General features: G+C 43.8%; 1 protein-coding gene across 6 annotated transcripts in view; it reads right to left on the bottom strand.

Annotated features, from left to right (window-relative positions):
• The window catches only part of ZNF185 (zinc finger protein 185 with LIM domain), an 80728-nt gene that overhangs the window by 3080 nt on the left and 55816 nt on the right, over window positions 1–21832 (bottom strand). For all 6 annotated transcript variants that reach the window (XM_064574683.1, XM_064574687.1, XM_064574684.1 and 3 more), the window contains 6 exons: window positions 8804–9001; window positions 5987–6097; window positions 4838–4918; window positions 2858–2929; window positions 1129–1231; window positions 213–311 (listed from right to left, as the gene is read on the bottom strand). In XM_064574683.1, the coding sequence (XP_064430753.1) occupies window positions 213–311; window positions 1129–1231; window positions 2858–2929; window positions 4838–4918; window positions 5987–6097; window positions 8804–9001 (664 nt within the window). The remainder of the gene's footprint in view (window positions 1–212; window positions 312–1128; window positions 1232–2857; window positions 2930–4837; window positions 4919–5986; window positions 6098–8803; window positions 9002–21832) is intronic.

Raw genomic sequence — 21832 nt, 5'->3', positions numbered from 1 at the left:
GTGTTTCTTGACAAGAAGAGACCATGACCCCTGCAACTTAGAAGTGTCTGTGGGGGAGGGTCTTTATCTGTGCTACCTAAAACTTCAAAGTCTCATAGGGCTTCCCTAAACATAAAGTTTAAGAGAGATAACAGTATCCTGGGTTGAGACTCAGGGGGAGACCAGGGCACATTTCTTCTCCCTAATAAGTTTCCTGGCTACTTGGCACCCACCTAGAAGAGCTTCTCATAGCATTTCCCACAATGGATGGTGTCACGGTGAATGAAGATCTGATCCAGGAGCTCACCCATTGGTTTACTGCAAATCCCACACTGAAAGAGAAAGCAAGCTAGAGGTCAACATGCAAATGAAGCAACATAAATGGGTGGAGTGTGGAGGGTGCACCTGAGCAGACACTGAGCTGATGGCACATCCTGGACTTTGAAGCAGACAATAAAGAAGGGTTAGAAAACCGAGACAAACCTCAAACAAAAAAACTCACACAAACTACCAGGTAGGATGATCACATAGTAGTTAGGAGCCCAGGTTTCAGAAATGGGCCTGGGTTTGAGCCCTAAATCCACTACTTATTAGCTGGGTGAGCTTGGGCAAGTTACTGAGGCTCTCTGAGCCTCTATTTCTTCATATATAAAATAGGCACAGTGGCAGGTTACCATGAGGATATAGTGAGGTAGTCCACATAGGGTATTCAACCTGGGGTCATACACAAAGTAAGTCATTGCTGTTATAGGAGGGCTGTGGGACTTTAGTTGTGATGTTTAAGGTCCAAAGAAGGTGATATGAAAATCTAATAAAAGGGAAGGCTATTACAGGAGTGTAGCTCTGCTTTCCTCATGACTCTTATACCTGTCACTCTAGTGGACACCTAAAGGACAAGAGTGGCCAGCTATCTGCAGCAGGCCTTCCTGCAGACAGTCTTGAATAAGAGGAGTCATGAGTCCCCAGGTGTCTGGGTCTCCAATGATTTCCAAGCCTGCCCTGGGCTAAGCCTTCTGCTCATTCAGCTCCCAGCCCTGCCAAGCCTCTGACATGGAGCACAATCACACAGAGATCAAGCCTTCTTTACACTCTGATCCATGAGGCTCCCTAACTCTGGACCATGTTAGCAGCACCACCGTTCTTCCTTACCTTAAAGCAGTAGTCATGGCAGCAGATGCCAAGATGCTCTAGAGTAATCTTTGGACAGTCTCTGATCTCCTGGTTGCAGTAAGTACAGATCCTTCCACTTGTTCTGTGAGATGAAAAACAAGAACTTGGCAGTCAGGCTGACATGCAGACTACTGGTGTGATGCAGTCAGACCTTCTGGTTTGACACAGCCAGGCCTAGATGCCCAGATTCTCAGCCTGCCATCTTTTCCTGTAGTGTGCAATTGGTTGCATATCCCTGGGCTGGACTGGGTCTCAGCCCATTGTAGACCCTCATGATATTTCCAGCAATTGGTCACGTAGCTTCACGCTACTTGCAAATCATATGAGGACCACAAGACCTCCTGGTATGATTCTTATTCCAGGCAGCTTGCCTCTCCCTGACCCTTTGCCTAGCATATTGGGGGTACTACCCCCCTCTAGAACAGGAAGACCCATGTCTTCTTCTACAGGAGACATACCCTTGCATGCCCTACCTGGCCCCCTGTCTTGATGACCCTTCTCTTCATGCCTGGGACCAGTAAACCTTGCCGCTCAGACCCTACACTCCAAGGACCATCACAGAGACAGTATGGCTGTAGAGCCTGCTGGGACCTCATGTTGAAGTTCTAGATTCTAACTTCTAGGCTGAGTATCTCCCCACTTTGAGGATCCCTGCCTTTGTTCCTGAGAGTCATCCCTGCTTTTCCTCCTCAGAGAGAACCTGCTGAAAGTGCCGGCCTGCCCTGATCCTTCAGGTGTAAATTGTGAGTGCTTTCTTCCAGAGATTTGAGTATGCTTTTGACAGGAGCTAGGGGTGGTGCTACCAACCTGAAGCCACATAGTCTCCTCCCTTCAAGGGCTCAGAATTACTGTGAGCATCTCAGGTTTGGTCCCTCCATCATGCTGATGGCCCAGGGCTCAGTCTCTTGACAGTGTTGCTAAAGACTCCTGCCTTCATCAAAGCCCTGTTCCCCCCTCCCCCATGTATTTTACCATCACCAGTTTCAGCTCACAGTTAGTCAGATAATACAGTAGAAACATCCCTGACCTAGGAGTAGTCAGGGACCCGGGGTTTAGTCCTGGCTCTGCCACTAACTCATTGTGTAACATAAGACATATTATTTACTCTTTCCAGGCTTGTTTCCTGCACTGTGACCTGAGTGAACTCCATCTCTAAGACTCCTTTCTCTTCTGTTTCAAGAATTTTAAAATAGGACTTCTTTATCATTAAGACCATCCTGTGACCACTGTCATGTAGTGACAGCTTTTGAAACTGCTGAATGGTAGCCTCATTCAATTCAAATGAATGGCTCTCTCTGGCTTCTTGATGATCGCAACCCATTTTTCTTAACTTTCCATCCACCACTCTCTTTTGTAGTTTAGTTTCTTTTTCCTTTCTGGTCATATGTGCAGGTTTATTAAGTGATCATTTACATTCTAATCCCAAGGCCTCTCCTGCTGATATGAGCTCCCTGGGCTTTCAGCCACCACCATTTCCCTTCTTAGCAGCCCTTTGAGTTTGCCTTCTGGTCTTAGCTGGGTTCAAAGGTTGCCACAAGTGTAACATCCCAATAAGGGAAGCATCATCCAAGTAGTGGTGTGACAGATCTGCAAGTGGATCAGAAGCAGCCAAGCATAAGACAAAAGCAAATGGACTTTGTGTGGAAATGTCCCTCAGCTGTTTCTTCTCTATAGACCTGAGAGCTCCCTGGTAAGATAGTAGACTTACCTCTTAGAGTACAAAGAGCTGTCACATGCAGGTTTCTTCTCCACGTCACATGAGTCCTCAGTGCATCTAATACTGCAGAGAGTGCGGTGGGGAAGAGGAGGGCAGAAGATGGAAGCAAGATGACTACCACGGTCATGAGTGGAAATGCTTTGTTAATATTATTAACCTTGTGGCCACAAGCTGAGACACGATTCTGCATGACCCACCATCATCTGTTATGCTGAGTGGCAGGGGAAGCTTTGAACTTCATGCCAGAGAGGCATAATTCTCTTGGAGAAGAGCCCTTCCAATGGGGGGCAAAGAATACCTGCCATGCTGAGGAAGATAAGATTTACTGATCAGTAGGATGGGATCAGGGCTTTTCTCCCCACATCCGTGTCTGTGTTACAATGTGACAGTCACCAGGAGCCCACACAGCAGAAATCAGACATTAGGAATGGGAACAAATAAAAGAAGGAAACATTCTAACATATTACCTGTGCTTGAGTTACAGGGGGGATTGAGGTGAAGTTTTTTTTAAATTTTTGTATCTTCATTTTTCAGTAGTATGACTTTTGATGATGAATACAAATGGTTAAAAAAATAAAATCCTATTGCCAGGAAAGTGTGACTATCTACAAGCCATGGGACACACGTTAGTGCTACTGACCAGGTTCTGTTTTTTTTTCTGAGCATTAAGTTTATCTCTAAGCTTCATGGAAGGTAAAGCAAAAGGAGAAATCACACTAGACTGTACAATCCTCCAATAAAGAAACTCTACCACTTTTTTCATAAGATATAACATCTTAACTGAATATAAAATTCAATTTTAAAATACATTTAATTGTCAGACTGTGTAAGAATTAAACTTAACAGAGTGGTGGGAATGGGAGGAGAAAAACCAGGAGATAGAGTACAGTCAAGTGACACTCATAGACACAAATGCTAGATGGCAAGGACAGCTCCCTGAAAAAAAAAAAAAAAAGCCATAGAGACGGAAAATAGATCAGTGGTGGCCAGGGGCTATGGCTGGTGGTGTGGGGGGTTGCTAATGGGTATGGGGTTTCCTTTTAGGGTGGTGAAAAAGTTCTGGAATTGGATGGTGATGATGGTTGCAAACATGGTGAATGTACTAAACATCACTGAATTATATACTTTAAAGAGTGAATTTTATGATATGTGAGTTGTATCTCAATAAAGTTATTGACAAAAACTACCCTAAGGAATTACAGATGAAGAAACTAAGGCTCAGGAAGACTGAACATCAAAAATGACCCAACCAATGGGGTCAAGCTGGGGCTTGAACTTGACACCTATGGTCATTATTCCACAGTACCAGTGAAAGCTGGTTCAGAATCTCCAGAGGCCCAATCCTGAAGTAAGGCCAGGGTGTTCCTCTCTGTTACTAAAATCCTCATCCTAGCGGTGAGATGATGTGTCATAAAAAAACATTCCCAGAGGAATGCTGTCTCGGTGCGCATTACTTTTTAACTGAGGTGGCATGAAGGTATCTTTCCACGTGGCATCACAAAGCAACCAGATGAAGAGATGATGACTGAAAAGTTACGCATATATCAGGATCTGCAGTCAAATGTGTGTTCAATGTGTGCAGTCAAACATGAGGCACCCTGGCATGCTGAAAAGAGAGGAGCCCTGTGCTCTGAAACATGATGGAATTAACTAGGTAAAAAGTCCCTAAGGGCCTTGTCAGCTCTGTAAAGAGCAATGCTCTCAGAATTTTACTAAAGAAAGCTTGTCCACCAACAAACAAAGCTAGGCAGGAGGGGATGGCACTGGAAGTGGGGTGTAGGATGAATTAATAGAGGGGGAACACAAAAGCACTGACTTAGGTAGAACAGCTTGAAATTCATAAATCATGTCTGTGGGCAATTACATCATTCACCCATTCAATAAATGATTATACAGAAACAACTCTGGGCCAAGCCCCAGATGAGGTACTGGGGATCCAGGATCATGGAAGGATCTGGGACGTGCTCTTACCTGCTGTAGCATGAAGACACTGGCTTCCCGGAGGATACCTCACTAGCATTCATGTATTCCTTCACAAAGAGAATCCCTTTGCTGTAGAAGGAGCACAGTAGAACAGAAAGAGGTATACTGAAAGATTCTAGGGGACTGGGCCTGGCCCAAAGGAGGGGTCCAGGGCTAGAAGGGTTCCCACATGGTTTGAAGGAAGTAAAGGAACTCATGGTAAATCCCGGGAGTAGAAGTGCTGATGGGCTCTAGCTACCACCAGGCAAGGAAAATGGCAAACAGGAGCTGCTGCCCACTGAGCACACCGTGGACTGGGCTGAAATTGAAGCCTGCTATGTGCAGATTTGAGAACCCTAGAAAAAGGCTCCCTGGAGCCAATGTCAATATGCTTTCCTTCTTCACGCAGATCTCTACGCTATGGGAGGCTTGTCCCCCACCTCCCCAGACTCTAGTACAGTGAACTTTCCATTCTCTCTGACTGCATTTTCTTTCCCTTTTATCTGGCCCAGGATAGCCTCCAAGCTGCAGACATAGACTGTTGGTCCTTGCCACTCTGTGTGAATCTCCACCAACAATCTAATCTCTCCCTTCTCAGTCCTAGATAGGTCCCTGGCAACAATGGAAGTCTGCCTCATGTTGGGCTCACCATGACCCTGAATTTGGCCTTTATCAACCTGGCTTGATGTTATCAGAGGGCCCTCTGATTTCCCTGCGCCACCCCCTCCTCAGCCTCCCTGCAATAGCTAATATGCAGGTGAGGCCAGGAGTGCAGGTGAAGCAGTGGGTGTGCACCTTCCCTACAATGAGTAATGGGAGAGAGACAGACATGGGCCCTGGCCTCAGTGGGCTTTCTCTGGCCTTCCCACACATGTTCCTCAAGAGATATTATTAGCAGGGTATTACAGATGGCAGAGCACCAGGAAGTGCCACCTCAGCTTCTCACTGGGGATATGATAAGACTGTCCAGGCATACAAACAGGACTTTATGTTGGGGAGATTTGGGCTACACTATGTGGCCCGTTGACCAATGGGATGCTGGGAGTTGGGGGTGGTACTAGAGCTAACATCAGGGAAGTGACATGGGATAAAAATCAAGTCCTTTAGCTCTAGGGAGGATATAGGCCAGAGAACACTTCCCAGGTTGTCTCTTCTTACCTGATTGAACTGGAGTCCAATTCACTTGGGGAGGCTGGGATGTAAACATGAGGCTGCTCAGTAGAGGCAGCGACGGTAACAGTGACCATACAACTCGAGGGGTTTCTCACTCTGAAGGAAGTAAATGGAGGGGTGAGTGTGTAAACATTGAGAGCTGACATCTTCCAGCATCAAGGAGTTTAAAAATGTGCCAATGTTTTTAAACAAGCCATGCAGATCACTGAGCTTGTGTTTTACAAGGTTCTTGAGATCAGTGAGTGTAACCACTTACTTTACAGATAAGGGAACCCAGGTGAAGTGACCAGGTAACACTGTGAGTCAGTGGTAAGACTTTAATTTTAGAGTATCCTTCCCCACTACAGCCAAAGGCCTTGGCCTGTGACTCACTTGGTCTGAGGAGAGCATGGGGGCTACCAGGGCCTTGACAGACACAGTCCAGCTCACCTCCTTGCTGGATGGGACAGCCCCTTCCTAGGATCAACTCTATCCCCTCATCCTCCAGAGAACTCTCTGGAGAAAAGAACACCAAGGGAGAGAGGAACAAATAAATTTAGGCAGCACCAAAGAAGAGACTTGGATGCACCTCATTTTGGAAGGCATTTGACATGAGCAGAGGCAAGAAACTGACACGTATGACGGTTTTTCTGAATATCCACCACTTGGCTGCACACACAGCTGTTGGCCTGGAATCTGACCTCCTAGCTGGCTCACAAGTTTTTTCTCTGACCAGGCCCTTACTTGCTCTCACTCTGCCCGCTGTAGGTCAGGGCATGCTGTTGGGCACCACCACTGCCCCCCCCCCATTGTGTGCCATCCACTTTACATATACCTACTCTCCAGTGGCCTTGGGACAGCTCTATGGGCACATACTGTCCTGGGCTGAATTTGGCTTCTTTCCAACATGTTGCTGCTCAGACCAACCTCTGAATGTGGCTGCTTCCACCTGGCCCAGTCTCTGGGGCATCCCTCCCTTGCTAGAGAATCCAGTGCCCAAGAACACAACTAGTTTAAGAGTGGGGAGGGGGGAAAACAATCATGATCTTGCATTTGCCTAGCTCCCCAGTCTCATCTTCTCAAACTTTGTCATATATACCTGAATCTCTAGGCATACTGACTGACTTTCTCATATCTTTGCACATAACACCACCTTCTCCTCTGGGAAGCCCTTCTGGAGTACCTGCTCTCTCACCCGAGGCTGGGTGAAGTACCCTGTTTCCATGTGCCCAGTCATCCTGTGCCTATGCCTATGTCACCTTATGATATAGGAATGAACCATGGAAACTGGAGGAGATGGACTAGCTGGGAGGGGAGGCCCCACGGGAACCTGGAAAGACAGATGATAGGGGATAAAATACAAAGCCAGAGAGTGAGAAGAAAATGACTGCAAGAGGAAGGAACAACTAGCAAGTGTCTGGCATTCTGGTCCACACCCAGCACAAGAGTTGAAGGGACAGTAGAACTGAGGGGGCAAGGTAAGAAAATATCCCATGGGGATCCTTCTAGGACTGCAACGTGAGCAATGACAGACCTCCACCAGGAGGGCTCCTGTCCCTGGTCAGGTAACATCCCATCTCCCTCCCATAGCCTACTCCTTCTAGTCTACAGGATCCAGCCCTGGCCCTGCCCACCTGGTCTCCTTCCCCCTCCTCACCTCACTTCCTACCCTTCAACCACAGAGCCCTTCTTTCAATCTCTTCTCCTCAACTCCCTCTCCCATCTTGGTCTTTGTACATGCTGCCCACTTGTGTCTTCCCAGGTTCTCTTCCAGTCTGGCGGCTCCTTGTGCTTCAGGTTTCAACTGCACTGTCCCCTTCTTCGCAGAAAAGCTTTCCCTGACCATCCTAGCTACAATACCCCCTGTCCCGGCCTCTCTCCATTAGAGGACCCAGTTTCCTTCTTTTCTGGGCTTATCACAAATGGAGAGGCAACAGATACAGCACAGTGATAAGTAGTACATGCTCTGGACTCTGCTTTCTAATCCCTGTTAGGCCACTACCTGGCTGAATGACTATTGGCAAGCTGTTCAACCTTCCTCTGCTTCCATTTCTGTTCTGTAGATCTGAGATAATAATAGTACCCCCCCATATGGTTGGTGTGAGAATCAAGTGAGTACACACAAAGCACAAGAACAGTTTCAAATTCATTTTTAGTACACAGCAAATGCTAGTGGTTATCATTACGGTATTATTGCTATAGTGTTTATTTGTGGGTGCACCACGTGCTCCCTTGCCTTCTTGTTCAATGTGTATGTGGCTGCTACCTACAACTGGCTCACAGGAGACACTTATATACTGTCTCTAGGCCCATAGCTCTTGGTTATTTCTAAACTCATGGCCACCTTGGGGAAAGATCTCCAGAGAGCAAAGGGACCACACAAATGTTGCCATGCAAGGCCACCCTGGCTGGCAGTGGTGGCAGTGGAAGAGTTCATCCAACATCATTTATCTCTGGGGAGCTCCCATCCACACCAGGACACACCTTCCTCAGAGACCTTCCATCTCCATTAATGGCAAAGGCATTCCATATCCTCTCCTGACCCAGGTTTTCATGCTCCAAAGGGCTGCCAGAAAATATGATACTCTGTGCACTTTCTCTGTTCCAGGCTTGGTCTAACAGACCGGATGCTATAGCTCCAAACTGAAGCCCATGAAGACCTACCCCTGGGGCATTCATTGCTGGTCACCTTCCCACTACTTCCTAGCCACTCACAGCTGCAGAGAGTAACAGATTTGCCTAACATGTTATGGTTTGTTCTGCATGGTGGCCCATCAAAAAAACCTGGGCTGTAGCAGGGGCCCAGCACAGCATAACCCTTACCTGGTGGCCTGGCTGTCCAGTTCCACAAGCTGCTCAGGTCTTCTGGGGCTGCTCTGTGGCTCTGGGGTCCTGGGGGCTGCAGGCTGCTGGGAGGGTACAGCTGGGTCTCCCTGGCCACCTCTCAGGGCTGTGGGCTTCTCCTGCAAGGTCTCTCCCACCTTGGCAGCCACATTCTTCTCTTCAGAGCCAGCCAAGGTGCTGAGGAAGAATAAATATCCTTATGGAGCAAGTACTTTGGGACCAGTCCTTCTTTACCCACTGCCTGCTGATGTTACCTCCTGTGGCCATAGTGGGCTCCTCTTCCAGAAGATGGGGAAGAGAAGAGCCCAGCATGGCCCCCATCACACGGAGACCAGTCTTTCTCATCTTTGGGAGAATCCCAGTACCACTGCTCCTTTCCCACTTGACAAAGACTCTGAGAATACATGATGACTTCAGTGAGGTTTTAAAAGACAGTCTTCTAGCTGGAAACAAACAGTGGCATTCCTGTCCCCGTCCTCCCACTGCCATCTTTCTTTTCTCCAAGCCTTCTCAGTCCCAGTCTGTCTGTCCTGCCTAAAAAGCCTCAAGCCATCTGGTTTTCTCCCCAGGCCCTGGTGCTCAGAAGACTTAAGAACACAGGCAGCCGCACAGGGGCCCAGCTCTCTCAGAAGGAGCTTCTCCCCTAGGCTCCCCTGGCGGGCTGGGTGAGGGTGACAAAAGGGAAACAGTACCATTATGCTCACTAATTTTCAAAGAGGCTGGTGACCCCACAGTGGGTCACCAACCCCCAAAGACTCCCAGCCAGACCAGAAATGTGTGACTCAGCCCATTTGTGATCCTCGCGCGCCATCTGGTGGATAGTGCGGGACAAGACTGCAGCTTAAACCATGCCAAGCTCCATCTTGCCCAAGGCAGCCATTTTCCTTATTGATGGTCACATTTCCCAGCTGCACTGTGGTTGGAGCTCTTGGCTGCAGGAAATGGCGGTACACGCGGATGCACACGTGCTGAAATGTGTAGGAGCTCAGCACATGCACAAGCAGGCACATACGTATTGTTGTGGCAGCTTTATTTTCACAGTTAGGAGTATTTGTCCTTTATTGCTAAGTAATCACAGCTATTATTACGAGGCAATCGCATTTTCATCCCCTTTTTACAGATGAACAATCTGGGGTGAGGGTCCCTTTGCAGCTCATAAATAGCAATCAAAGGGTGCCTGGGTGGCTCAGTGGGTTAAGCATCTGCCTTCTGCTCAGATCATGATCCCAGGGTCCTGGGATCAAGCCCCGTGTCAGGCTCCTTGCTCAGCGAGGAGTCTGCTTCTCCCTCTCCCTCTGCCTACCACTCCCCCTCCTTGTGTTCTCTCTCTCTCTGTCTGTCAAATAAAATCTTTAAAAAAAAAATGGCAATCAAGATAGAACTTCAGTTCCCTCCCGGGGTTCAGTCTGACCATATAGCCAGCTCTACACTTCCATCACTAAGTGGAGATGGAACTGGGGTGGAAGCAGAGCAAGAGTTCATTACTTCAACGTCCCAAACAAACAAACAAACAAACAAACAAACAAACAAAAAGGCCCTTCTCAACTTCAGTTTCCTCCCCCACAACAGCCAAACATTATGAAAGAACTGTCTACACTCACTCTTGTGACTTCTTCATTCCTTTTTCCTTGTCAACTTTCCCCTGAAGCTACTACTGCTTCCCAATATCCCAAATTATCTGTGCCTAGCGCCACTATGTGGTCCTTTAGGCCCCTGCCCCCAATGGGGGCTCTCCAGGATCTCGGGGATCAAAAAAGCAACCATTTGAAGCTGAAAAACTAATTTGAATGCTCTGGATATTTTATCCAGGTAGACAAACCTTAGAGACACCCCAAGGGCTGTTTCTCCTTGGTCCGTCACTCCAAACTTAGTCTACAGTCTCCATAAGATTACTATCAGGACAAAAACATTTCTTAAAAGCTTCCTCTACAAATATTAGTAGGAAGCTTTAGCCTTCATGTTGATCAGGTAACCTCAATTTGTCCCATCTGCCACAAACACAACTCTCATAAAAAAATTAAGTGGGGCAAAGATGAGAGACAACACTTATAAAACCAGTGAGTTTCGTGGTTGTGTGTTTATAACTGACTCATGGCTGAAAATTTAGAATTAAAGCCATGAAATCTCTCTTTTTGTGTCTATCTGTATGTTTATGTATATATGTATGTTATATATGTGTAATATTTTCCTATCTCTGGGAAGTATACCAAATTCACTTACAAAGTCCCTTATCCTCTATTCCAAATGACTTAGAGATAAATAAGCACTTATACAAATTATTCCTAAGACTTTCATAAATTAAATAAATAAATTCTAAACTTTGAGTATAAAAAACCAGCATTCTTACAAAAATTAACCCAAATGTTTTAAAAATTCAAGGTCAAAACATTTAGCTAAATCTTTGGCAAATAAGACTAGTTTAATATTCCTAGTTTAATAAGAACAGTTATGTCTCATGAGTTATCAACCTTACTACAAGCACATATTTTTATTCTACTTGAGTATAATCTTCCTAAACTTAATGGGTTTACTAGCGCAATAAGCTAGTATTACATCTACTAGGTGTTTAAGATTACAAAAATATACATTTGCTTTTAATCAAACTGAGTCATTATTCTGACAAACTCTATTTCAACAGTAATTATGTTTTATAATATGTCAGCTTAAAGACAGTTTCCAAGATCTTTTTGGAAATTTAAAACCTTAGATTCATGCTAAATTAAATTAAGAGATGCTCACTAAATACCTAGATCATTTCAAAGTAAGATAAAATACTTACTAAGTTACATTAGTTACTAAGCCTAAGTTTAAGTTTGTATACTTTTTGCTGCTTATTTTTTATAGTACAGAGAGGCTGTAGATAGATTTGTTAATAAATGTCTTCATTTGTCCACACTGAAAAATTATATTATAAAAAAGTATGTAACTATAAAATTTTATGAGATATATATTCATAAGCTTTACTAGTCTACTGTAAAATGCTGGTGCATGACAAACAGGTCAAAATGATCTACCTCCTAGTTTTCTCTGTAAAATAGAAGTTACTAATAGTTAAAAATTATAATCAGTATGTATAAATGAGACTACTAAAAGTAATAATGGCAAAGGAGAACAACTTTGTATGCAAGGTATGCAAATATATTTTTGTTATATAAATATATGTTATAATATATTTTTATAAATATAAATACATTATATATAAATAATATATTTTTGTAAATAGAAGTTTTGTCCTAAATTAACCAGTGGTTCCAAAAGTTTTGCAAGATGAAATGTAAATGGATATTTTTAAAATTATAAAATGTTTACAGAAAATAAATTTTATTTGTTGTCAAAATTTACTAAAGCTTAATGAGATTATTTGTAATATTTTCAAAAAGAATTCTAGTATCAAGTATTGCACTGATACAAAACTAAAATTTGGTTTTCTCTCTGTTAAAATAACAAGATTTTCTTGGGGTGCATGGGTGGCTCAGTTGGTTGAGTATCCGACTCTTGATTTCGGCTGAGGTCGTTATCTCAGGGTCGTGAGATTGAGCCCTATGTTAGGCTCTGCGCTCAGTGTGGATTCTCTCTCTCTCTTCCTCTGCCCCTCCCCCCCAATAAATAAATAGAATCTTAAAAAAAAGGATTTTCTTGGCTCATTGGCCTGATCCTAATAAAAGATTAATGGTCTTTCTTTTTTCCTCAGTAATCTTTTTTTATTTTATTTTATTATGTTATGCTAATCACCATACATTACATCATTAGTTTTTGATGTAGTGTTCCATGATTCATTGTCTGTGTATAACACTCAGTGCTCCATTCAGTACGTGCCCTCTTTAATACCCATCACCAGGCTAACCCATCCCCCCACCCCCTCCCCTCTAGAACCCTCAGTTTGTTTCTCAGAGTCCATAGTCTCTCATGGTTCGTCTCCCCCTTCATTTCCCCCCCTTCATTTTACCCTTCCTACTATCTTCTTTTTTTTTTTTTTAAGATTTTATTTATCCATTTGACAGAGAGAGACAGCGAGAGAGGGAACACAAGCAGGGAGAGGGGGAGTGGGAGAGGGAGAGGGAGAAGCAGGCCTCCCGCAGAGCAGGGAGCCCGATGCGGGGCTCGATCCCAGGACCCTGAGATCATGACCCGAGCCGAAGGCAGACGCTTAACGACTGAGCCACCCAGGCGCCCCCATCTTCTTTTTTTTTAAAACATATAATGTATTATTTGTTTCAGAGGTACAGGTCTGTGATTCATCAGTCTTACACAATTCACAGCGCTCACCATAGCACATACCCTCCCCCAGTGTCTGTCACCCAGCCACCCCATCCCTCTCACTCCCCACCACTCCAGCAACCGTCAGTTTGTTTCCTGAGATTAAGAATTCCTCATATCAGTGAGATCATATGATACATGTCTTTCTCTGATTGACTTATTTCGCTCAGCATAATACCCTCCAGTTCCATCCACGTCATTGCAAATGGCAAGATTTCATTCCTTTTGACGGCTGCATAACATTCCATTGTATATATATACCACCTCTTCTTTATCCATTCATCTGTCGATGGACATCTTGGCTATTTCCATAGTTTGGCTATTGTGGACATTGCTACTATAAACATTGAGGTGCACGTACCCCTTCGGATCACTACATTTGTATCTTTGTGGTAAATACCCAGTAGTGCAATTGCTGGGTTGTACGGCAGCTCTATTTTCAACTTTTTGAGGAACCTCCATACAGTTTTCCAGAGTGGCTGCACCAGCTTGCCTTCCCACCAACAGTGTAGGAGGGTTCCCCTTTCTCCACATCCTTGCCAATATCTGTCATTTCCTGACTTGTTAATTTTAGCCATTCTGATGGTGTGAGGTGGTATCTCATTGAGGTTTTGATTTGGATTTTCCTGATGCCTGATGCAAATGACATATCAGATAAAGGGCTAGTATCCAAAATCTATAAAGAACTTATCAAACTCAACACCCAAAGAACAAATAATCCAATCAAGAAATGGGCAGAAGACATGAACAGACATTTTTCCAAAGAAGACATCCAAAATGGCCAACAGACTCATGAAAAAGTTTTCCTCAGTAATCTATTGTGAAAAATAATGAAAGGAAACCTCACTAAAATGGAGTCAGGAGGCCAGAAGTGGGAGCTCTCATGCCCTACCACTCCTTCACGCCCTTTGCAAAACCAATAGGAAGAAGCCTATATTTTACTACTCCAGCAGGAGGAAGATTTTCTCCTTGCCTGGCAACAGCCAAGCCCATGAGAGACTCTCACAACTCAGCCAATGAGAAGCCACTACACTTAGAAGTCCCAGTTTACTCCAATGGACTTTTTTTTGACAAGCCCTCCCAATGTGTTTCCCTTTCTTCTATAAAAGAGTGTTCCTCTCCTTTGTTCTCAGACTTGGTTTTGCTGTTGTTTTTGTGTCCTGAATTGCAATTCTCTGCTATTCCCAACTAAATCCATTTTGCTGGTGAAATAACTGCCTATTTTATTTTTAAGGGTAACACAATCTAAAAAGCTAAGTTTTTATGTCTTAACAAACTAATGTCTTATTCTTTAGAATGTTGACTTTATCATGTCCTCAATTATTTTTAAAAGGCCTTAATTTTAAAGGAGCTAAGAGTGTTTACAATCATGTTATCGTCTATGTTTAATTTTTTGTCACTTTGATTTAATAGATAACCAAGTATTAAATTTCTCACTATCCCATAATCTTAATCAAATGTTCAAAACTCCTGATAACATTTGACATTTTGCCTTCCCCAAATCAAATCTGAAATATCTTTTACACCTAAAACTGACACTGGGATTTCCCAGAAGGCCCAAACAGTTTATTTGTTCTTTCACCTTTTAACAAGAGAAGTATTAAACTAATTAGGTTTATTTAATATTGTATAAATTTTATGGGAAGCATTGTCAGATCCAAAAATAATATACTAGGTGATGAGAAACAGCCTTAACTGGATTCCTGTCTTGGGGCAGGAACAAACTGAGGGTTGCTGGAGTGGTAGGGGGTGGCTCAGTCGTTAAGCGTCTGCCTTCTTACGTTAGTAATATCTATATTCATGTATTTCTTAGTGGTTTAAAAAATATTCTTCCAGGGGCACCTGGGTGGCTCAGTCGGTGAAGTGTCTGCCTTCAGCTCAGGTCATGATCCCAGGGTCCTGGGATGGAGCCCCGCATCAGGCTCCCTGCTCAGTGGGAAGCCTTCTTCTCCCTCTGCCTGCTGCTCCCCCTGCTTGTGCTTGCTCTCTCTGACAAATAAATACATAAAATCTTAAAAAAAAAAAAAAAAGAAAGAAATCCAACAAGTTCTTCCTCTATCCCCCAATTACATTGTCCTTATCATTGTTGGTCTTCTGAAATGATAGAGCTAATGAACTATAAAAATTAAAGTTTGCTGGGGCACCTGGCTGGCTCTGTTGGTAAAGCGTGAGACTCTTGATCTTGTGGTTGTAAGTTCGAGCCCCAGTTTGGGTGTAGAGATTACTTAAAAATAGAATCTTTAGGCCTGGATGTGGGGATCCTACACCACCGGTGAGTGACAGCCTCGCGCGCTGCGGACGGGGCACAGACTCGCAGACCGGTAGCGTCAGGAAAGGACTTTAGGACAGCCCCCGGGGTGGAAACCCGGAGCGGCCGGGGAACTGCAGCCTCCGAGACGGAAACCCCGTGCGCCGGGGTCGTGCCCGTGAACTGCAACCCCCGGGGGTGGAAACCCCGAGCGGCAGAGTCACACGTGCGCGAATTGGTAGCAGCTGGCGGTTTTAGAAGCACAAAGGGCAGAGACGTGCCCCGACCTGGAGGCAGGACTGGGGGCGCTGCGGAGGGGTGCACAACCCAGGATGCTGCAGTTTATAGCAACACGGACAGAAACGGAGACGGTGTGGCCTGGAGAGCTCACTGAAGAACAGACTGAGGTCTCTCTGCTCTGAGGCAGAGGGTTGGAAACGGTCTCTTCTGCTCTGACTCGCGGAAGAGACGCGGAAAGCCGCCCAGGTAAGCTGCCAGAGAACAAAAGCCCCAAAGACTGAGTCCCACCGAGCCCATCCCCCGCCACAGGGGCGCAGGGCAACTCCGCCCAAACAGGGTTAACTGAGTAACAACACGGCAGGCCCCTCCCCCAGAAGACAGGCTGGGAAAACAAGAGGCCAGCAATTCTAAGGTCCCAAGAAAACAGGTGCATCTTGCTTGGGTTCTGGTCAATAATTTGGACTCCATACATTCCCTCAAACACCCATCAACAGAATGACTAGGAGGAGGAGCCCCCAAAACAGAAAAGACTCAGAGATTATGACTTATGCTGCAGATTTACAAATGGATGCAGATATAACCAAGATGTCGGAGATGGAATTCAGGCTAGCAATTGTGAAGACAATGGCAAGAATGGAGAAATCAATTAATGGCAACATAGAGTCTCTAAGGGCAGAAATAAAAGGGGAATTGGCAGAACTTAAAAATGCTATCAATAAGATCCAATCCAATCTAGATAATCTAACAGCTAGGGTAACTGAGACAGAAGAGAGAATAAGCGATCTGGAAGACAGTATAATAGATAAAAAGGGAAAAGAGGAGGCCAGGGAAAAACAACTCAGAATCCATGAAAATAGAATCAGAGAAATAAGTGACACCATGAGGCGTTCCAATGTCAGAATCATTGGAATCCCGGAGGGAGTGGAGAGAGAGAGGGCTAGAAGATGTATTTGAGCAAATCGTAGCTGAGAACTTCCCTAATCTGGGGAATGAAACAAACATTCGAGTCCTAGAGGCAGAGAGGACCCCTCCCAAGATCAAGGAAAACAGGCCAACACCCCGGCATGTAATAGTAAAACTTGCAAATCTTAGAACCAAGGAAACCATCTTAAGGGCAGTTAGGGGGAAGAGAGTCCTTACGTACAGAGGGAGGAACATCAGAATAACGTCAGACCTATCCACAGAGACCTGGCAAGCCAGAAAGGCCTGGCAAGACATATTCAGGGTACTAAATGAGAAGAACATGCAGCCAAGAATACTTTATCCGGCAAGGCTTTCATTTAGAATGGATAGAGAGATGCAGAGCTTCCACGACCGGCAGAAGTTGAAAGAATATGTGACCACTAAGCCGGCCCTGCAAGAAATATAAAGGGGGGTTCTATAAAAGGAGAAAGACCCCAAGAGTGATATACGACAGAAATTTACAGGGACAATCTATAAAAACAACGTCTTCACAGGCAACATGATGACAATTAATTCATATCTTTCAATAATCACTCTCAACGTGAATGGCCTAAACGCTCCCATAAAATGGCACAGGGTTGCAGATTGGATAAAAAGACAGGACCCATCCATATGCTGTCTACAAGAGACTCATTTGAACCTTCCAGACTGAAAGTGAAGGGATGGAGATCTATCTTCCATGCCAGCAGACCTCAAAAGAAAGCTGGGGTAGCAATTCTTATATCAGACAAATTAGATTTTAAACTAAAGTCTGTAATAAGAGACACGGAAGGACACTATATCATTCTTAAAGGGTCTATCCAACAAGAAGATCTAACAATTGTAAATATCTATGCCCCCAACATGGGAGCAGCCATCTACATAAGCCAACTGTTAACCAAAAGAAAGAGTCATATTGATAACAATACGTTAATTGTAGGAGACCTCAATACTCCACTCTCAGCAATGGACAGATCATTTCAGCAGAAAATCAACAAAGAAACAAGAGCTTTGAATGATACACTGGACCAGATGGACCTCATAGATATTTACAGAACATTCCACCCTAAAACAACAGAATACTCATTCTTCTCTAGCGCACATGGAACTTTCTCCAGAATAGACCACATACTGGGTCACAAATCAGGTCTCAACCGATACCAAAAGATTGAGATTATTCCCTGCATATTCTCAGACCACAATGCTCTAAAACTGGAACTCAATCACACAAAAAAATTTGGCAGAAATTCAAACACTTGGAAGCTAAAGACCACTCTGCTCAAGAATGTTTGGGTCCACCAAGAAATCAAAGAAGAACTTAAACAATTCATGGAAATCAATGAGAACGAAAACACATCGGTCCAAAACCTATGGGATACTGCAAAGGCGGTCCTAAGGGGGAAATACATAGCCATCCAAGCCTCACTCAAAAAAATAGAAAAATCTCGAATTCACCAACTAACTCTACACCTTAAAGAGCTAGAGAAAAAGCAACAAATGACGCCTAAGCCACGCATTAGAAGAGAAATAATTAAAATTAGAGCAGAAATCAATGAATTAGAAACCAGAAACAGTAGATCAGATCAACGAAACTAGAAGTTGGTTCTTTGAAAGAATTAGTAAGATTGATAAACCACTGGCCAGACTTATCCAAAAGAAAAGAGAAAGGATCCAAATTAATAAAATTATGAATGAAAGGGGAAAGATCACGACCAACACCAAGGAAATAGAAACAATTCTTAGAAATTATCAACAACTATATGCCAATAAACTGAGCAATCTGGATGAAATGGAGGCCTTCCGGGAAACCTATAAGCTGCCAAGACTGAAACAGGAAGAAATTGACAACCTGAATAGGCCAATAACCAGTAACGAGATTGAAGCAGTGATCAAAAACCTCCCAAAAAACAAGAGTCCAGGGCCTGATGGATTCCCTGGGGAATTCTACCAAACATTCAAAGAAGAAATAATACCTATTCTACTGAAACTGTTTCAAAAAATAGAAACAGAAGGAAAACTTCCAAACTCATTCTATGAGGCCAGCGTTACCTTAATCCCCAAACCAGGCAAAGACCCCATCAAAAAGGAGAATTTCAGACCGATATCCCTGATGAATATGGATTCCAAAATCCTCAGCAAAATCCTAGCTAATAGGATCCAACTATACATTAAAAGGATCATCCACCACGGCCAAGTGGGATTTATCCCCGGGATGCAAGGGTGGCTCAACATTCGCAAATCAATCAATGTGATAGAACACATTAATAAGAGAAGAGAGAAGAACCATATGGTCCTCTCAATTGATGCAGAAAAAGCATTTGACAAAATACAACATCCTTTCCTGATTAAAACTCTCCAGAGTATAGGGATGGGGGAACACTCCTCAAGCTCATAAAATCCATCTATGAAAAACCCACAGCGAATATCATCCTCAATGGGGAAAAGCTGAGAGCCTTTCCCTTAAGATCAGGAACACGTCAAGGATGCCCACTCTCACCACTGTTGTTCAACATAGTACTAGAAGTCGTAGCAACAGCAGTCAGACAACAAAAAGAAATAAAAGGTATTCAAATTGGCAAAGAAGAAGTCAAACTCTCTTTTCGCAGACGACATGATACTTTATGTGGAAAACCCAAAAGACTCCACCCCCAAATTACTAGAACTCATCCAGCAATTCAGTAATGTGGCAGGATACAAAATCAATGCACAGAAATCAGTTGCTTTCTTATACACTAACAACGCAACTGTAGGAAGAGAAATTAAAGAAACGATTCCATTTACAACAGCACCAAAAACCATAAGATACCTTGGAATAAACCTAACCAAAGAGGTAAAGGATCTATACTCTAGGAACTACAAAACACTCATGAAAGAAATTGAAGAAGACACAAAAAGATGGACAAATATTCCATGCTCATGGATCGGAAGAATAAACATTGTTAAAATGTCTATGCTACCCAGAGCAATCTAGACCTTCAATGCCATCCCGATCAAAATTCCAATGACATTTTTCAAAGTGCTGGAACAAACAATCCTAAAATTTGTATGGAATCAGAAAAGACCCCGCATCGCCAAGGAGATGTTGAAAAAGAAAAACAACAAAGCTGGGGGCATCACGTTGCCCGATTTCAAGCTATATTACAAAGCAGTGATCACCAAGACAGCATGGTACTGGCACAAAAACAGACATACAGACCAATGGAACAGAATAGAGAACCCAGATATGGACCCTCAACTCTATGGTCAAATAATCTTTGACAAGGCAGGAAAAAAAATGCAATGGAAAAAAGACAGTCTCTTCAATAAATGGTGTTGGGAAAATTGGACAGCCACATGCAGAAGAATGAAACTCGACCATTCTCTAACACCATTCACAAAGATAAACTCAAAGTGGATGAAAGACCTCAATGTGAGACAGGAATCCATCAAAATCCTAGAGGAGAACATAGGCAGTAACCTCTTTGACATCGCCACAGCAACTTCTTTCAAGATACATCTTCAAAAGCTAGTGAAACAAAAGCAAAAATGAACTTTTGGGACTTCATCAAGATAAAAAGCTTCTGCACAGCAAAGGAAACAGTCAACAAAACAAAGAGGCAACCCACAGAATGGGAGAAGATATTTGCAAATGACACTACAGATAAAGGGCTGGTATCCAAGATCTATAAAGAACTTCTCAAACTCAACACCCAAAAAACAAATAATCAAGTCAAAAAGTGGGCAGAAGAGATGAACAGACACTTCTCTGAAGAAGACATACAAATGGCTAACAGACACATGAAAAAATGTTCATCATCATTAACCATCAGGGAAATCCAAATCAAAACCACACTGAGATACCACCTTACACCAGTTAGAATGGCAAAAATGGACAGGGAAAGAAACAACAAATGTTGGAGAGGTTGTGGAGAAAGGGGAACCCTCTTACACTGTTGGTGGGAATGCAAGTGGGTACAGCCACTTTGGAAAACAGTGTGGAGGTTCCTCAAAAACTTAAAAATAGAGCTACCCTATGACCCAGCAATTGCACTCCTGGGTATTTACCCCAAAGACACAGATGTAGTGAAAAGAAGGGCCATATGCACCCCAGTGTTCATAGCAGCAATGTCCGCAATAGCCAAACTGTGGAAAGAGCCGAGATGCCCTTCAACAGATGAATGGATAAAGAAGATGTGGTCCATATATACAATGGAATATTACTCAGCCATCAGAAAAGATGAATACCCAACTTTTACATCAACATGGATGGGACTGGAGGAGATTATGCTAAGTGAAATAAGTCAAGCAGAGAAAGTCAATTATCATATGGTTTCACTTATTTGTGGAACATATGGAATAACATGGAGGACATTAGGAGAAGGAAGGGAAAAATGGGCGGGGGGAATCGGAGGGAGAGATGAACCATGAGAGACTATGGACCTGAGAAACAAACAGGGTTTTAGAGGGGAGGGGGGAGGGGGGATTGGTTAGCCCGGTGATGGGTATTAAGGAGGGCACGTACTACATGGAGCACTGGGTGTTATATGAAAACAATGGATCATGGATCACTACATCAAAAACTAATGATGTATTGTATGGTGACTAACATAACATAATAAAATTAAAAATTACAAAAAAATAGAATCTTTAAAAATATTTAAAGTTTGCTAAACTGATGGAAGAACTCAGTCTCCTATGGCCTAAGGTTTTACCCTTAGCACCGACTGTCCTCTGATCCTCTTCTGCTGGGTCACACCAACTCTCCCCATGTGAAATAATATGTGGCCCACCTAGGAGAAATCCCTATTCTGTATGGGCTCTGGAAGAGTTTAACCTGGTCAATTTAGACATTCTAAAATAGAAGGATTTTTCCAATCTTCTGTCCACTCTCCCTTACAATTCTGCTGTTATCATTGCCTACATCCCTGCAGTTCTCAGTTGGCTTCCCTCTACACTTCCTGGAATCCCAGGCAAGTTAAGCCTTATCAACTAGTAGGTTTGCACTGACTGGCTTTCCTCCTGGTGTATGCCCAGACTGGGGTTGAGGGACTGCTTGCTACTTTGGACTATTAGCAGTAGTGGTCCTTAATCCCCTGGCCCACAAATTCCAAATGCCATCCTTCCTGATGAGCCTAGTCTACTGAGATGCTATGAGTGGCCAGACCCAAAGACTGGAAAGAGAAAACCCAGGCAGTTCTAGAAAGAAGATTTTCTACAGTTATACCCAGCACACTCCACAATTTGGACTACTAGGAGGAAGAAAGGAAGGACATTTTCAGGGTATTGCTGCACATCTTAGAAATAGAGTAGTGTTGCCAGGGCAACTTGTCCAGGCTGGCCAG

This window comes from Mirounga angustirostris, unplaced genomic scaffold, assembly GCF_029215605.1.
Source record: "Mirounga angustirostris isolate CCGP_5_RB_7025 unplaced genomic scaffold, mMirAng1.0.hap1 SCAF_11, whole genome shotgun sequence".
Classification (NCBI taxonomy): Eukaryota; Metazoa; Chordata; class Mammalia; order Carnivora; family Phocidae; genus Mirounga; species Mirounga angustirostris.
This window is presented reverse-complemented; position numbering and strand designations above follow the sequence as displayed.